Source organism: Callithrix jacchus, chromosome 9 (genome assembly GCF_049354715.1).
Source record: "Callithrix jacchus isolate 240 chromosome 9, calJac240_pri, whole genome shotgun sequence".
NCBI classification, from domain to species: Eukaryota; Metazoa; Chordata; class Mammalia; order Primates; family Cebidae; genus Callithrix; species Callithrix jacchus.
The window spans coordinates 126,362,829-126,379,741 of NC_133510.1; the positions used below are offsets into that span (position 1 = coordinate 126,362,829).

General features: G+C 41.9%; 1 protein-coding gene across 36 annotated transcripts in view; it reads right to left on the reverse strand.

Moving 5' to 3' along the window:
* Positions 1–16,913, reverse strand: part of MPHOSPH9 (M-phase phosphoprotein 9) — an 84,351-nt gene that overhangs the window by 30,299 nt on the left and 37,139 nt on the right. For 22 of the 36 annotated variants that reach the window (XR_013522192.1, XR_013522201.1, XR_013522200.1 and 19 more), the window contains 5 exons: positions 13,778–13,903; positions 13,157–13,617; positions 12,697–12,852; positions 7,922–8,009; positions 4,964–5,179 (listed from right to left, as the gene is read on the reverse strand). Coding sequence is in view for 17 of the 36 variants with exons in the window: in XM_078337609.1 (XP_078193735.1) it covers positions 4,964–5,179; positions 7,922–8,009; positions 12,697–12,852; positions 13,157–13,617; positions 13,778–13,903 (1,047 nt within the window). In the remaining 19 variants the exon portion in view is untranslated. The remainder of the gene's footprint in view (positions 1–4,963; positions 5,180–7,921; positions 8,010–12,696; positions 12,853–13,156; positions 13,618–13,777; positions 13,904–16,913) is intronic. The other 14 variants (XR_013522204.1, XR_013522202.1, XR_013522203.1 and 11 more) reach the window with 1 other exon arrangement.

Here is a 16,913-nt window from a genome sequence, read left to right on the forward strand (position 1 = left end):
CCGATGGTACAGCTCAGAGCCTCAAAAGAGATTTACATGAGAAGGAAATAAAATATACAAGAGAAGTCAGTAAGGGAAGAATAATCTATTAAAAAATGATTCTGGGACAACCGGTTAATCATCGGGGCTTTAGCGGGGGATCAAGTTCAATTCCTACCTCATACCATATATTACATAAGAAGTAATTCTGGGCTAGGCACGGTGGCTCACGCCTGTAATCCCAACACTTTGGGAGACTGCAGCAGGTGGATCACCTGAGGTCAGGAGTTTGAGACAGGCCTGGCCAACATGGTGAAATCCTGTCTCTACTAAAAATACAAAAAACATTACCCAGGCATGGTGGTGGGTGCCTGGAATCCCAGCTACTCGGGAGGTTGAGGCAAGAGAATCGCTTGAACCTGTGAGGCAGAAGTTCCAATGAGCTGAGACGGCACCATTGCCCTCCAGCCTGGGCAACAAGACACTCCATCTCAAAAAAACACAAAAACAAAAAATATCCAAAACTTGTATTCCAAAAAAATAAAGTGAAAATTACAAATTCACTTTATTTGTATTCCACAAATAAAGTGAAAAGCCACGGGCCAAAAGAAGATTAAGGCAATACGTATAACCATTTCCTCTTAATCACACTGGAAAAATTAAAAGACATTCTGAAAAATTTCCAGACAATACCATGCACTTGAAATAATCTAGAAAAATAAGAATTCTCATACACTACTGGCAGGAAAATAAACTGGTACAACCATTTCAGAGAGCAATTTAGTAATATCTAAAAAAGATAGCAAAGCTCATAGTCTATGTCCCAGCCACTATACTCAGAGAAAGAGATTATTATAACAGACTGTATTTTCCACTAACAACCACAGCATTATTTCCAGTCCCATAAGCTCTTGCAGAACCTTGCTACCTTCCATTAAGAGGTTGTATCCATTTCCCCTCCACTTGAACCTATGCAGGACTTTGAGAGTGTTTAAAAAATAGAATAGAATACGCTGGGCATGTTTGACTAAGGACTGTAATCCCAGAGCTTTAGGAGGCTAGGGCAGGAGGATTGCTTGAGACCAAAATTTCAAGACCAGCCTGGGCAATCGTAATGAGACCCCCATCTCTACAAATAAATAAATAAGTAAAAATTGGCCAGACTGGCCAGGCATGATGGCTTGCACCTGTAATCCCATCACTTTGGGAGGCCAAAGCGGGAGGATTGTTTGAGCTCACGAATTTAAGACCAGCCTGTACAACATGGCAACTCTGTCTCTGCAAGAAAATACGAAAATTAGCCAGTTGTGGTGGCATGCACCTGTAGTCCCAGCTACTTGGGAGGATGAGGTGGGAGATGACTTGAGGCAGAGACTGCAGTGAGCCAAGATTGCACCACTTTACTTTAGCCTGGGTGATAGAACCACACCTTGTCTCAGAAAATAAATAATAGGCCAGGCATGGTGGTGCGTGCCTGTAATCCCAGCACTTTGGGAGGCCAAGGTGGGTGGATCACCTGAGATCAGGAGTTCAAGACCAACGTGACTAACATGATGAAATCCTGTCTCTACTAAATACAAAAAATTAGCTGGGTGTGGTAGTCCATGCCTGTAATCCCAGCTACTTGGGAAGCTGAGGCAGGAGAATCACTTGAACCTGGGAGGCAGAAATTGCAGTGAGCCAAGATCACACCATTGCACTCCCGCCTGGGCAACAAGAGCAAAATAAAATATGAAATGAAATAAAATAAAATAAATAGTAAACATAAAAATAATTAGCCAAGTGTGGTAACATATGCCTGTAGTCCTAGTTACGCAGGAGTATCACTTGAACCCAGAACCTCAAGGCTGCAGTAAGCTACAATCGTGGCACTGCACTCCAGCTTGAATGACAGAGTGAGACCCTGTCTCAAAAAAATAGAACGTGGTACAAGTGATGCTGTACAGTTTGCAAGGCAAGGTCATAAAAGGCAATGTAGCTGTTGGGGTCCTCTTTCAGGACACCTGTCCTTAGTACTAAGCCATCATGTTGCAAAGAAATCCAACCGAGCCCACAGGGGAGGAACTGTGACCTTAAGTTGACAGCCACCATTCATGATGAAACATCTCCTTCAAAAGATTCCAGCTCCAGCCTTTAAGTTTCTAGCTGATGTCCTAGATACTGCAGAACAGACAGGCTGTCCCCGCTGTGCCCAGTCCGAGTTCCTGGACAACAGAGTCCATGAGCAGAATATGTCAAGATTTCAGGTTATGAGTTTTGCAGCCATGGCAGCAAGAACAATACCCTAGAGGTGCTTGCGCATACTGACATAAGAAGCCACATAGGGGAATGTTCATGGTAGTGTTTCTCCTAGCAGCAATAACAAACTAGCAAAAGGAAAGTGGATATATATACTGTGGAAGATTCACATGATAAGGCCAGGCACGGTGGCTCACACCTGTAATCCCAGCACTTTGGGAGGCCAAAGCGAGTGGATCATGAGGTCAGGAGTTCAAGACCTTCCTGGCCAAGATGGTGAAACCCTGTCTCTACTAAACATACAAAAATTAGCCGGGCACAGTGGCGTGTGCCTGTAATCCCAGCTACTTGGGAGGCTGAGGGAGGAGAATCGCTTGAACACAGGAGGCAGAGGTTGCAGTGAGCCAAGATCAGGCCACTATACTCTAGCCTAGGAGACAGAGGAAAAAAAAAAAAAAAGATCCATGTGATGGATGACACAAGAGTGAACACAAATAAAGTTGTGCTACTACATGTATCACAAGTGAAAAAAGTTGCAAAACAGTAAAGACAGTGTTGATAGCATTTATAAAAGTTTGAAGATCTGCCAAAGAAGTAACACTAATTAAGGATACATACATACGCATGTGACCATACAAAGACAGACAAGGGAATGATATTCACACAATTTAGATCAGTTACTCCCAGCATGGCAGAAGTGATCAGCAAAGGGTACACAGGGTGTCAACCACATCTGTAGTATTTTATTTATTACGATAGGTAGTAGAGTCATAAGTATATTTTTATATCTTTTTATATACCTAAAATATTTCAAATGTAAATGTTTAAAATTAGTAAATAAAAGTCAACTGTGTCAACATGCCAAATCTCAGAAACAATGTTGAAAGGAAAAAAAAAAGACTGCAGAAGGATATATGCAATGTAATTCATATATAGCTCAAGATCACAAGTAATACTACTAAATATTATTTACAAACATGTATATGTAGTAAAAGGAAAAAGAACTGCATGAGGATAACAGAGCACATTTAACAATGTGGGTACCTCTAGGGTGGGAAAGAGAGGAATGGAAGACAATGTTTTACTGTATCTAGAGAAGGCTAGAACGGTATTCGCTATACTTTTCTGTATGCTTGAAATGTTAGATATGATAAATGCAAAGTCAGTGTATCACTGGCTATATTAATATAATTTCAGCTAAAACAACACATTCCAGCTATCCTTTGCTGCTTCACTGCTACTCAAACATAATTGAGGTGAGTTTTTGAATAATTAGAAACAATGACATCCCAGTAGCAATGAACATACTTAGTACAAGATCTTTTTTTTCTTTTTTGAGACAGTCTCACTATTTTACTCAGGATGGAGAGCAGTGGTGTGATCTCGGCTCACTGTAACCTCCACCTACCAGGTTAAAGTGATTCTCCTGCCTCAGGCACCCCTTACCCCACCCCATCAGTAGCTGGGATGACAGGCATGCATCACCATTCCCCGATAATTTCTTGTACTTTTAGTAGAGATGTGGTTTCACCATGTTGGCTAGGCTGGTCTCAAACTTCTGACCTCAGGTGATCCTCCTGCCTCAGTCTCCCAAAGTGCTGGGATCACAGGTGTGAACCACCACACTTGGCCTAGTACCAGATCTTATTGTCTGAATACCAGTTTCCATGAAAAGGAACCAGAGCTTAACAGAAAAAATGACTGATCCTAGGCCTGGGGCTTGGAAAAGTACAAGAAAAGCATGGAACATAGTGCTGTGACAGGAAATATGGACATGCTCAAAGAATAACAAAAGCATGTCAAAAGGACACAGGACCAGCCTGACGTGTCTCCCAATGGCCAAACTTGGGACACCATGAGTGTTTTCTAGAAACAGTAAAGATATGGGAGTGATGCCATCATTCCAAGTATCTGACTTCTTGCTGCGGCAGGACCCAATTGACTCCATCAGGAAGGTACATATTCACGGCTGCTGCAAAGTTATGTAAAACTACAGGCCGGGCATGGTGGTTCATGCCTGTAATCCCAACACTTTCGGAGGCTGAGGCAGGCGAATCATCTGAAGTTGGGAGTTTGAGACCAGCCTGGCCAACGTGGCGAAACCCCTTCTCTACTAACAATACAAAAATTAGCCGGGTGCAGTAGTGGGTGCCTATACCTCCCAGCTACTTGGAAGGCTGAGATGAAAGAATCGCTTGAGCCCAGGAGGTCAAGGCTGCAGTGAGTTGAGCTTACACCACTGCACTCCAGCCTGGGTGTCAGAGTGAGACTCTGTCTCAGATAAATAAATAAATATATATACACATACATACGTACATACAAACAAAATAAACCTAGAAAATCATAATCACTTGTAATATGTACTTGTAATAGTACAAAACCTAAATTACTTTTAGCCAACCATGTCATTAAGTTACTATTATTCAGCTGGGTGCGGTGGCTCATGCCTATAATCTCAACACTTTGGGAGGCCAAGGAAGGTAGATCATGAGGTCAGGAGTTCGAGACCAGCCTGACCAACATAGTGAAACCCCGTCTCTAATAAAAATACAAAAAGTTAGCTAGGCACAGTGGTGGGGTGCCTGTAATCTCAGCTACTCAGGAGGCTGAGGCAGGAGAATCGCTTGAACACAGGAGGCGGAGGTTGCAGTGAGCCAAGATTGCGCCACTACACTCCAGCCTAAGCAACAGTGCTAGACTCCATCTCAAAAAAAAAAAAACACAGTTACTATTATTTGTTACTTACATCTTGAAACATTTTGTTCTCTTGTTTTAGTCGGGCTTCTTTATCATCTGAGAGTTTGTAAGCATTCTCAAATGCTTCTTCTAAATCCTGCAGTCTAGATTTTAGTCGAACGATGGTATTGTCTTTTTCTTTACTGCTTGTTCTCATTTCCTCAATTCGTTCCTGCAAAATTTTGGAAGCACCGCTGGCTGCGCTGAAACGTTCTCTCAAATCATTCTACAAAATAAAGACAAACATAAATTTTATTTATTTATTTATTTTTTTAAAAAAATAAATAGTCTTACTCTGCTGCCCAGGCTAGAGTACAATGGTGCAATCTCAGCCTACTGCAACTTCTGCCTCCCAGATTCAAGCAATTCTCCTGCCTCAGCCTCCGGAGTAGTTGGGATTACAGGTGCCTATCACCACCCTCAGCTTATTTTTTGTATTTTTAATAGAGGCAGGGTTTCACCATGTTGGCCAGGCTAGTCTCAAACTCCTGACCTTAAGTGATCCACTGGCCGTGGCCTCCCAAAGTGCTGGGATTACAAGCATGAGCCACCGCACTCAGCCGAAAATTGATCTTAAATGAAAAAAATCAATGCCTCAAAAGTAGCTAATAAATTGGGGGCATTAAAAAATGAACAAAAAATAGAAACAGAAATGAACAAATCTATTTTGTTGTATTCTGGGATGGAGAGTCCAGAAAGAATCGTTCTACTGGAATACCAGCCCCTGACATTATCATAAGGTATACAGGAAACTACTGTCTGTGGCACTGATTCTAGGACTCACCTAAGACAATAGCTCCTACAGATAACTTTAATAAGGAAAAATAACCACTGCTATTAGGGAAATTATTTTGAAAGCCCAGTTAGACTTCGTTGCCCAACATCAACATTTAGGGAGAAGAAAAACATTTTGTACCCTCACATTATGAAAATACAAGAAATTTAAAACCCATCTGATATGTTAATATTTATTCAACAATCATTTCTGTAATTCCTACTAGGTGCCAGGCACTACGGTGCTAGAAATGTAAGATAAACAAATAAATAGTCCCTAATGTCATGAAGCTTAGGAGAAGACAAAGAACTAAAAAAGCCAACAGGCCAGGCACTGTGGCTCACAGTGAAAATCCCAGCACTTTGGGAGGATTGCTGGAGCCCAGGAGTTTGAGGCCAGCCTCGGCAATATAGGAAGTCCCTATCTCTCCAAAACTTTTAAAAATCAGCCTGGTGTGGTGGTGTGTGCCTGTAGTCCCAACTACTCAGGAGGGTTAGGTGGGAGGATCACTTGAGCCTGAGGAGAGCTCGAGACAGCAGTAAGCAATGACGGCTCCATAGCACTCTAGCCTGGGCGACAGTTATCCCTGTCTCGGAAAAAAAAAAGAAAAAAGGTAAAGATAAAAACATATAAAACAAAATAGGCTGGGTGCCTGTAATCCCAGCACTTTGGGACACCAAAGCAGACACATCACCTGAGGTCAGGAGCTTGAGACTAGACTCGCCAACACTGTGAAACCCCGTCTCTACTAAAAATACAAAAATTAGCCAGGCTTGAGGGAGGGCTCCCGTAATCCCAGCTATCTGGGAGACTAAGGCAGGAGAATCGCTTGAAGCCAGGAGGCGGAGAGTGCAGTGAGAGCCGAGATTGCACCATTACACTCCAGCCTAGACGAGAGCAAGACTCCAACAAAAAAACAAAAGACATTTTTCCACCAAAATTTTGTTTATAAAGTTGCATGTATCACATACATATACATGCTATTCTATGATAGCTATCATGCATTTTATCTTCTAATAGATATTAAAATAAAACTTGCAAACTCAGACTTTGAGAAATTTTTTACACTTAAAAAGATTGCCTTACACCAAAAGATTGGGAATGATGTAATAAAGGTCTTTGTTTGGAAAGAAAAAAAGTTACATGTAAAAAAATAAAACTTGGTAATGCATGGGGAAAAAAGTAAATTTAGCATAAAAAGTTTATGCACTTCTAGTGATATAGTCAAGAAAACAAAAAATTTATTTGGCATGTAAAATCTCGTAGATAAACATTCATAGCAAAATAATTTAAATAGCCAGAAAGTGTATAAATAATCTAAAGATTGCCTGATGAATATTAACAAAAATGGGGTATTACTCACAGAATGAAATATATTCTGCCATAAAAAGGAATAAAGACTGATATATTACAACATGGATGAACCTTGAAAATATTGTATTAAGTGAAAAAGCCAGACACAAAAGGCCACACAGTCTAGGACTGCATTTATATCAATGTTCAGAAAAGGCAAATGCACAGAGAAAGAAAACTGAGGCGTGGTTGCCAGGGCGTGGGAGGACAGAATGTGTGGGGGTGACGCCAAGGGGTGTGAGGTTTTTTTGTTTTGTTTTGTTTTTTTGACTGAGGAAAATGTCCTAAAATTGATTGTGGTGGTGGCTGCCCAACTCTAAATATACTGAAATTCATGGAATTGTACCCTTTAAAGGGTAAGTTTTATGGTATGCAAACTCTACCTCAATTAAAAACATATTTTGAGACAGGGCTGTGCTCTGTTGCATAGGCTCAGTGCCATGGCGCAATCGTGCAGCCTCAACTTCCTGGGCTCAGGTCATTCTCCACCCTCGGCCTCCCAAGTAGCTGGGACCAGAGGTATGCACCACCATGCCCAGCTAATTTGTAGAGACAGGGGTCTCTCTATGTTGCCCAGGCTGGTCTCGAACTCCTGGACTCAAGCAATTCTCCCACCTCAGCCTCCCAAAGTGCTAGGATTACTGACATGAGCCATCATACCTGGCCAAAAGGCAAGTTTTAAAAGGGTAAAGTTTTTAGTACTATATGAAGCCAACAGCACTAAAAACATAAACTTCATAAGCCTTTCTTAAAAAGACAAGAAACACATAATCAATGTTATTGTGAAATACTTCATTTGTCTCACCAGAACTCCCACCAAAAAAAAAAAAGCGTACTTACCACTTCAATTTGCAGTAAGTTATTCTTATTTTCAAGTGTTCTCACGTGACTAGTAGCTTCATGCAGAGCACTATCTAACTGGCCACATCTAAAAACCATAAATTTAGTTTCAATTAGAAGATAAAATTATTACCCTTAAAGTATTACATAAATCTAACCAATTCTCTAATATGTAACATAAGACAAATTCTCCAGCGTTAGCTAAGACTCAGGATGCCATCTTAGTAGAATATATCCCAATGAATCTGATAATATAGTATGTAAAGAAAACACCAAAATTGGCCAGGCACAGTGGCTCACGCCTGTAATACCAACACTTTGGGAGGCTGAGGTAGGCAGATCACTTGAGGCCAGGAGTTCAAGATCAGCCTGGCCAACATGGTGAAACCCCATCTCTACTGCAAATACAAATACAAAAATTAGCCAGGCATGATGGCATGTGCCTGTAGTTCCAGCTGCTCAGGAGACTGAAGTGAGAGGGTGGCTTGAATGTGGGAGGCTGAGGTTTCAGTGAGCCAAGATCATGCCACTGCACTCCAGCTTGAGTAACAGAGTGAAATTCTTTTTTTTGTAGAGATAGGGTCTCCCTAAATTGTCCAGCCTGGCCTCAAGTGATCCTCCCACCTCAGCCTTGCTGGGATTATAGGCGTGAGCTAACATGCCTAGCCAAAAATTAATTTTTTTAAAAGATACTAAAAAAAAGACATGCATAGAATAGCTTGATCTTAGTTATGGAAAAAAAAATCTATCTACAAAATGCATTATGACTTCTGGGAAAATACAAAAAATTAAATTTGGGATTTGAGACTAGAGATTGGGAAAAGAGATTTACTTTTTTTTTTTTTTTGGAGACAGGATCTCATTCCATATGAGAGGCTACAGTGCAGTGGTGCAATCTCATTCCAGGCTGGAGTGCAGTGGTGCAATCATGGTTCACTGCAGCCTCAACCTTCTGCAATCCTCCTGCCTCATCCTCCTGAGTATGCACCACCACATACAGCTAATTTGATTTTTTGTAGAGATGGGATCTTACTTTATCATCCAGGCTAGTCTTAAACTTCTATGCTCAAGCGATCCAATTAACTTTTCATATTATATCCTTCTGTACTATTTCAAACTTAGCATAAATATAACTATTCTTATAATTAACTTCCTTTGTAAAGTGAATTATTACATACGCTCAAAATAACAAAATACATAGAAGAATTCAATGACCATTTTGACTCGGTGTTTCACATACTGTGAATAATAAAAGCTGTATTTATTTAGCACTGACTGTATACACCAGGTCTTTGTTAAGCATGTTCCACTTATCCTCACAATTCTGTGAATTAAGATTATCAATGGAAGGGGAGAGGAGGGAGACCTGCCGCCTTTCTCCCTCCATCCCCCTCAAAAAAAATTATCATTGACTCCATTTTAGAATGGAGAAAACAAGACAGTTCAGTTCCTCACTGAAAGTCACACAGGTTATAAGCAGTCACACTGGGAGTGTAAGTTGGGCACTCTGAGTTCATGCTCCTAACCGCTGTGCATTAATGCATCTCAGACATGAAACAGTGATAAGACTATTCTTTTGTTTTTTTTTTAAAGCCAGTTAAATTTAGCAGTGGGGGTTGTATGCCAACTTTAGAGACACTAATGTTAATAAGTTCTGATAACGCACTACCATCGGAGTAGCTGTGGTAAGACTATTCTTTTTTTTTTTTTTTAGCACAAAAACCTGAATAAGACTATTCTTGAGAAAAGTCAAATAGTCAAGTGTAAGTGTGTAAACTGTATTTGACTTTTTTCAGTACTACAGATCCTAATGTGCCAGAGATCACTGTCCCAAGTTCCAAATCCATGACATAATAACTGATATCACAGCTGGCTAATAGCCCCATTTGTAACACCAGGGAGATTCTCAAATTTGCAATTTTAAGTTTGAAAAAAACCAGCATATATGGGCTGCTAAAAATGGTTTGTAGCTTGGAGGAATCATTTCTCCAGTTCTAAATGACTGCAATTTATTTTGTTTCCACTGTCCTCTACACAGGTTTTTTTTTTTTTTTTTTTTTTTTACCATAAGCCAGACCCAGTCTTTTTTGGGAAGTAGGAGAAAATAATGTATTGCTATTCATTTGCACAGTGATTACAGTTACTCCAGAAACCACACCTGCCACTGTTGCTAACCACTGCAACACAGCCATTTACTAAAACCCTGGCTTCCAATTTGCTCCACCTATATTTGCTCATTGCTCTACGTGCTCAAACATCTTCTAATCATAAAAATTGTTTTTTTTTCTTTGTTTTTTGAGACAGAGTTTCGCTCGTTGCCAAGGCTGGAGTGCAATGGTGCCATCTCAGCTCATGGCAACCTCAGCCTCCCAGGTTCAAGTGATTCTCCTGCCTCAGCCTCCTGAATGCTGGGATTACAGGAATGCCCTACCACACCCAGCCAATTTTGTGTTTTTAGTAGAGACAGAGTTCCTCCATATTGGTCAGGCTGGTCTCGAACTCCCGACCTCAGGTGATCTGTGATCCACCTCGGCCTCCCAAAGTGCTGGGATTACAGGCTTGAGCCACCTCACTCAGCCAAAAATGTTTTAACTGGCTATAATTTACTCTAGGTGCCTTCCTTAGCACTCTGTCTTTAATCTTCAAAAGTTCACTGGTGGGCTTCTTTCATACTTGTTTTCCTATGGGAAGAAACTGCAGTTATTTTTGCCTTTTAGTTTTTGAGACTGAGTCTCACTCTGTCGCCCAGGCTGGAGGGCAGTGTCGCAATATCAGCTCACTGTAACCTCCGCCTCCCAGGTTCAAACGATTCTCTAGTCTCAGCCTCCCGAGTAGGTGGGATTTTTCAGTGTGCACTACCACATCTGGCTACTTTTTGTATATGTAGTAGAGTTTCACCATGTTGTCCAAGCTGGTCTGGAACTCCTGACCTCAAGTGATCTGCCTGCCTTGGCCTCTCAAAGTGCTGGGATTGCAGGTGTGAGGCACCACACCCAACCACATCTTCATCTTTTTTTTTTTTTTTTTTTGAGACAGAGTCTTGCTCTATCACCAGGCTGGAGTGCAGTGGCATGATCCGGGCTCACTGCAACTTCCATTTTCCGATTTCAAGCAATTCTGCCTCAGCCTCCCGAGTAGCTGGGACAAAAGGCACACACCATCAGGCCCGGCTAATTTTTTGCACTTTTAGTAGAGATGGGGTTTCACCATGTTGTCCAGGATGGTCTCGATATCTTGACCTCGTGATCCGCCCGCCTCAGCTTCCCAAAGTGCTGGGATTACAGGTGTGAGCCACCATGCCTGGCCATCTTTGCCTTCTTAACAAAAACCAAAAAATCCAACTTCTCATAACCTGTCATCTACTGTTTTTGTCCTAAAAAACCTAAACCTGTATCTTTTCTTGTTTGGCTCTTTTTCAAATTACTTTTCCCTACCATTGTACCCCCACACCACCAAATCCAAAATGAAAGCTGTAAAAACATTCCGGAATAAGATAGCCAAAACTACTTAGTAGAAAGGCTAGTTTTCCCATAACTTTGAAAGTTAAACTGTTAACCAGATGGAAGATTTTAGTTCCCTCCTTAGCTCTTTGAAGCGAGCTTTGTCTTTTCTCCTTAGAGAACTCCTTGCTATCAGGTAGGCCTTCATCAATTTTCAATCTATTTAAGTCCTATTTATTTAGAGACAGGATGTTGCTCTGTCACCCAGGCTGGAGTGCAATGGCACAACCTCAGTTCACCACAGCCTTGACCTTCTAAGTTCAAGCAATCCTCTCACCTCAGCCACCCAAGCAGCTGGGACCACAGGTACACACCACTACTCCAGCTAATGTTTCAATTTTTTGTAGAGACAGGGTTTCACCATGTTTCCCCAGCTGGTCTTGAACTCCTGAGCTCAAGAGACCACATGCCTCAGCCTCCCAAAGTGCTAGGTTACAGATGTGAGCCACCATGCCTGACTAAGTCCTGTTTAATTATAAAGTACGGCAAGGACTCTATTGCTAATACCAGTGAAAGCATCAAATTTTCTAAGTGATTCTAAAATAGGTGTGAAGCTATCCTGAATATAAGGCCATTCTCCCCTATATTTCTTTGTGGATATTTTTTGGAATGGGAACTATAGTACTTTAATGGGCCTTTTTAAAAAGTTGAGAACTGCCATAGGACATAAGCCATAAATATCAGGAAGTCCATAGTACTGCTCCTCCCATCAATGGCATTACTCTTCACATACAAAATCGCTAAACCGTTTCAGTGTTTTGCCATGTGAAAACAGATGGCTCCCTGCCAGTAATTAGTGTATTAGAAGAGGTGGGTTCAGCCAGGTGCAGGCTCATGCTAGTAATCCCAGCACTATGGGAGGCCGAGGAGGGCAGATCACCTGAAGTCAGAAGTTTGAGACCAGGCTGACCAACATGGAGAAACCCCATCTCTACTAAAAATAAAAAAAAAAATTAACCAGGCGTGGCGGTGCATGCCTGTAATCCCAGCTACTCAGGAGGCTGGGACGGAAGAATCACTTGAACCTGGGAGGTGGAGGTTGCAGTGAGCTGAGATCAAGCCATTGCACTCCAGCCTGGGTGACAAGAATGAGACTGCGTTTAAAAAAAAAAAAAAAAAAGAGGTGGGTTCATAGCTTCAAATACTTAGGCAAATGTGACTATTAAAATTTCAAATCCAAAGTATATGTTTTCAAAGTGTTTTATCACAATATACTTCTGTGAAAATAATAAATCCAAGGTAGAGAAAACTTCACAGCTAAATTATAAATTTTACCTGTCTACAAGAATTTGATTGGTTATCTTCCAATCTTCAACTGCAGAGATTTCTTTTGCCTCCAGCTTCTGCTTCAAACTATTTATTTCTGATTCATAATAAGCTCGAAGATCTGCTATGTGTCGAGCATGCTTTTCCTTCAGGTTTTGCCTAATCCTTATCCGGTGAGAATGAAAAATATATGTTATGAAAGCTATCCTCCATCTCCATCCCACAAAAGAAACCAAGAACACAATGATTCTCGTGGGCAAAAATATAGCATATTTTCTTTCCATGCCACCAAATATATAGATTAATACACAAGAAGTTGACAATCGAGTGAAAGAGTTTTTATATGCTCTATCTTATCAATGCTAAACCTCTAAGATTTTAGGCAATACTAAAGTTCAATAAAAATCAGTTTCAATCAGACATCACAGAAAATCTACTAACATTACAAGCCATTCAGTGAAATACATACTTAGACAATATCACAGGATCTTCCAAGGAAGTCAGTGAAATGCATTCTGGGACACTGTTGGCTGTACCTGGAAGCTGGGACTGACTGACTGAGGCCGAAGCAACCATGACAGTGTTTTCTTCATCTACAGTGTTGACCGAGATATCATTACTAGTAATGGTATATACTGATGGAAACGTAGAACTGGTCCTACTTTCATTTTGGAATGTCTGATTTTTCCAAGAGTCCACAGGAGAAGATTTTGGGTGTGAAGGATATTTTGGGAATTCAGGTAACTGAGAAGTGACATTACTTGCTTGTGAAAATGAGTCTATGTCAGAGGGACTAGACATGCTAGGCTCTAGAACAGAGTCCGGGGAAAAGGATATTCTGTCATCCAGGGCATTCGGAAGGCTGTGGAGTTGAATCCCTGAAATCTGCTGCTTTGGCTTCATGTGTAACGTAGGATCTAGAGTCAGGACCTAGAAACAAGACAAAGGGAAGTCTCACCCTCAGAACTCGGTTTTACTTTGCTTGCTTTCAAGTGAGTAGGCTTTAAATCTCCTAGGGAAAATGAAGCTTGAGGTAAAAGAGTCAGGAAGCATCATTCACGTTCACTCGGCAGAATGTGGACAACTTTACCTCTGGTGGATGATTTGGGTTGGAAGCAGAAGTGAGATTCCTCTCAGGTAACTGCTTGTTTTCCCTTTGTTTTTTATAATAAATATCCTTCAGTGATGGTAGCTTCATCTCATTACTAGTATTAGACTTAAAGACACGAAACAAAATTAAATGGTGTTATCAATAATGAAACAAATTAGTGATATCAAAATAAGCACCATAAAAAGATTTTTGAAAGACTTTAAGCAAATTGTAGACTGTCAGATTTATAATACAAAGTTGGAAGTCACTGCCTAGTATGATGAGTCTACCTCAGAATGAAAAGATGTTTGCATCTCCTAACAACAGACACTAAGGGGATAACGTGAACATTAATTATTTAGCAGCCTATGAATACTTCCAAATAATGAAATTCTTAGTAGTTCTCTCACTGAAAATAAGAACCAAGTTTTGCGGGTTTCTTTGATTCAGGGTCTCATCCTGTTGCCCAGGTGAGAGTGCAGTGGTGTGATCATGGCTCACTGCAGCCTCAACCTCCCAGGCTAAGGTGATCTTCCTGCCTCTGCCTCCCAAGTTGCTGGGACTACAGGCATGCACCACCATGCCCAGCTAATTTTTCTATTTTTTTGTAGAGACGGGGTCTTGCCATGTTGCTCAGGGTGGTCTCCAACTCCTGAGCTCAAGCAATCCTCCCACCTCAGCTTCCCAAAGTGCTAGGTACATGCATGAGCCACCATGCCTAGCCAAGAACCAAGTTTTGACATAAGCAAATACTTCATAATGAATGATAGAAGGAGAAAACTTCTGGTCAAACTAATTTCATATGACTGAAAAAAAAAAAAAGCACCAAGAGGCAGGGTTACTTATCTATATATTTATAATCATGTTTGTTTAAAGAGTTGGCCAACCAAAACTAGGTGTCACAAAGTGACCCAATGAAAATAAGTCCCCCCTATCGCTTCTCGACCTTTTGGCAAAGACCAAGTCGAAATTAGTCCCTTTATTCATTAGTAAAATAAGAAGACATGACCCTAAGCTGGACACGATGCTGCACGCCTGTAATCCCAGCACTTTGAGAGGCTGAGGCAGGCAGATCACCTAAGGTCGGGAGTTCAAGACCAGCATGCCAACATGGTGAAACCCCGTCTCTACTAAAAAAATACAAAAATTCAGCAAGGCTGAAGTGGGAAGATCACTTGAATCCAGGAGGTGGAGGCTGTAGTAAGCCGGGATCATACCACTGCACTCCATTCCAGCCTGGACAACAGGGCAAGACTGTCTCAAAAACAAACAAACAAAAAAAACACAGAAGATACAACCCTAATTTCTAAAAATTGAAATCAGGGCTACACTACACTAAAAATGTTGCACAGAGGTTTAGGCTCTAAACATTAAAACTTCGGGCTTAAATTATTTCAAGGTGGGACATATTATAGGGTGTGAGAGGAGAACCAATTAACCTTGGGCCTCAAATTTAACCTGTGAACACTGCCACAAATGAGATTACACATTCAACAATAGATACACTGAAAACCCTGAAAGAACACATTAATTATGTAGCTTTAAATTCATATCCCATTTCTAGACCCCATATAGGCTCAGAGCACCATGAATATACATTCTGAAAAATCTTATAACTAGCTTGCGAATGTGTGCTTCAAAGGCATTAATTTGCTAAATCTAAACCTTTAAAATATACTGCAGCAGCTCACACCTGTAATCCCAGCACGTTGGGAGGCCAAGGAAGGTGGATCATTTGAGGTCAGGAGTTTGACACCAGCCTGGCCAATATGGTGAAACCCCATCTCTACAGCTCTACTAAATACACAAAAATAAGCCAGGCATGGTGGCACATGCCTGTAACCTCAGCTACTCAGAAGGCTGACGCAGAAGAATTGCTTGAACCTGAGAGGTGGAGGTTGCAGTGAGCCAAGATCTCACCACTGCACTCACACTCCAGCTTTGAAAACAGAATGAGGAAGGAGGGATCCAAGATGGCTGATTAGGAGCAGCTCACAATTACAGCTCCCAGCAAAAGCGTGGAGGGTGAGTGGATGCCACTCACATTTCCAGAAGGATTTTTATTGCCCACAGACCAGGAGATTCCCAGGCGGAGGAGCCCCACGGGTTGCCAGCACGGCTGGTTTGGCTGGCACGGCTGCTTTGCCAGCACCCCAGCGCGGTGGTTCTCCATACAAAATACACGGGTCTGGGAGCCATTTTAGCCAGCGAGTGGAGCTCCAGGAAGGCAGAGTCATCCATTCATCTGATTAAAAAGGGGAATGAAACAGGGAGCCAGGCCAGGAGATTCCTGGGCAAAAAAATGAAATTCTTAGTAGAATCTCAGGGCGGCTGTTTCAGCCGGTACAGTGGGTCACCACACCGGAAATCACACAGATCCCGGCACCTTTTCAACAGGCGACTGGAACACCTGTGAGAGAGTTGACCGTTCAACTGAAAAAAAGGCTCTGAGGCAGGGAGCCAGGTGATCAGGCTCAGCTGGTCCCACCCCCACAAAAGAAACAGCAATTGGAAAGGCCCTGGGTTGAGTTTCATAGCAAGCACAGCTGAACCCAGAAAGTTCCAGCTCTGTGGGGGAAGGGCGTCCACCACTACCAAGGCAGTCCACCACTACAGAGGAAGTCCGCCATTGCTGAGGCAACCCACCATTACAGAGAGAGTCTGCCATTACAGAGGTGCACCACCACTGCCAAGGCAGTTCTGACTATACCCGTATAAACAGGACTGCAGGGAAGTTCACACAGCAGCTGTGCAGAACCCACAGCAGCTCAGCAAAGCCTCTGCAGGCACGCAGTGACTAGGCTGCCTCCTCGCTGGGCAGCCCTGAAAAAAAGGTAGCAGCACAACGGAAACTCATAAATAAAACCCTAACTCCCCGGGACAGAGCACCTGGGAAAAATAAAAATTAAAAAAGGGGTTTATGAGTTCTGCTGCAGCAGACTTAAACATACCTGCCCAGCAGCTCTGAATGAACAACAGAGCTCACAGCTCAGCACTTGAGCTCCTATAAAGGACAGACTGTCTCCTCAAGCAGCTCCCTGACCCCCGTATATCCAAAGAGTCACCTCATAAAGGACTGATCAGACTGACATTTGGTGGGCATCATTCTGGGACAAAGATAGCAGAAGAAGAAACT